The sequence below is a fragment of the Corvus brachyrhynchos genome, unplaced genomic scaffold (assembly GCF_000691975.1).
Source record: "Corvus brachyrhynchos isolate BGI_N302 unplaced genomic scaffold, ASM69197v1 scaffold514, whole genome shotgun sequence".
In the NCBI taxonomy this organism is placed as follows: domain Eukaryota; kingdom Metazoa; phylum Chordata; class Aves; order Passeriformes; family Corvidae; genus Corvus; species Corvus brachyrhynchos.
Window position 1 is genome coordinate 3,612,039 of NW_008238319.1, and position 1,300 is coordinate 3,613,338.

The 1,300-nt window shown below is 60.2% G+C and overlaps 1 protein-coding gene across 1 annotated transcript; it reads right to left on the bottom strand.

Annotated features, from left to right (window-relative positions):
* Positions 1 to 203: 203 nt before the first annotated feature.
* Positions 204 to 1,294, bottom strand: LOC108446669 (PHD finger protein 7-like). Its single transcript, XM_017733897.1, has 3 exons — positions 1,212 to 1,294; positions 860 to 984; positions 204 to 620 (listed from the first exon to the last, which is right to left on the bottom strand). The coding sequence occupies exons 2-3, from the start codon at positions 961 to 963 to the stop codon at positions 296 to 298; spliced, it is 429 nt and encodes a 142-aa protein (XP_017589386.1). The 5' UTR covers positions 964 to 984; positions 1,212 to 1,294; the 3' UTR covers positions 204 to 295.
* Positions 1,295 to 1,300: the final 6 nt, after the last annotated feature.

Below are 1,300 nucleotides of genomic sequence, written 5' to 3' on the forward strand. Positions count from 1 at the left end.
CCCTCTGCAGCGCAGGAGCGTCACAGCCTCAGTTGCCAGGGTCTGTAGGATCAAAGGAGGTACTGGTTGTGCGGACAAAGTGCCAGAGCAAGGGATGGCCTGGCCTGGCAGAGCCCTTGTTCTTAGTTCTACATCCCTGAGCTTGTGGGGAGATCTTAGGTCCTATTCAGAGCCCTGCATTGTTGCTTTGGCAGCTTCACTCCCTGCTCCGCTGCCTGTGCTGTTTCCAGCTCCTCAGTGGAGCTGCGGGCAAGAGGCATGGTACAGAAGGTGGCCAGGCCTGCCAGGGCAGTCCTTAGGCTGGCACTGCACTTGTGCTTGACACCTTGTGAGCTGGGAGGAGAAAACCCAACCTCTTGGAGAGTCGGATCCCCATGGTGAGCATTTCCATCATGAATGGCTCTTGGTTCAGGCAACACGGGCATCGGAAGCCGATGCCAGCATGCAGAGCCAGTCTCTGGACGCACTGCCGGTGGAAGCGGGCGTCTTGGCATGCAGGGCAGCCCATGGTTTTGTAGGAGATTCTGTTTTCCACGGTGTCCAGGCAGATGGTGCAGGTGTTGTCCTGGCTTGGACGAGCGTGCACTGCCTGCTGTGGGCGGTGCTCCCAGCAGAAGGACCTGTGAGGAAGATGGAAGAGATGGGCGAGGGAAGGTGGGAAGCGCAGAGTCCTTCCGCAGTGATGGCGATGTGGGGGGTGGAGCTGTGAGAGACCCCAGCCTCTTTGTGGGCTCTTCCCCAGTCTATGGCAGGTTGCTGGCAGCTGTCCCAGTGGGCTTCTGCCTTGCATGGCCACTGCAGATGGAAAGGGCTTGGAGATGAAGCCGGGGTCTCTGAGGCAAGGGCGGGCAGCCCTTACCTGTAGGCCCCGAAGTACTGGGTGACACATTCGCCGTCTGGGGCGCAGGGCAGGTGGAAGGTGCGGTCGCAGCCCGTCTCACAGCAGGTGATGCTGGCCCCCATCTTGTAGCAAATGAAGCAGCTCTGGAAAGAGCACCGCAGCCCCCTGAGTGTCAGGACTGGGGCTTTGTGGCTGCCCTGCGTCTCCGGGCAGGGAGCAGGATGTGGGCAGTGCTGGGTTAGAGCCCACAGAGCCACCTGCACACGAGGCTCTTGCATGTGCCAGGGCTGGGGCTTCTTTGCTGGGGAGCAGGAGGAGCTGCCTCAAGCCTCTCCTGGTGCCAAGCTCCCTGCGCCTGCGAGGTCCTCACCTTCTTGGCTGCTTCTTTGATGACGTGCCTGGTGTCTCCAACGAGAAAGTCTTCTGTGTTCTCTTGTGGGAAAAGCCCAGTGGCAAGAA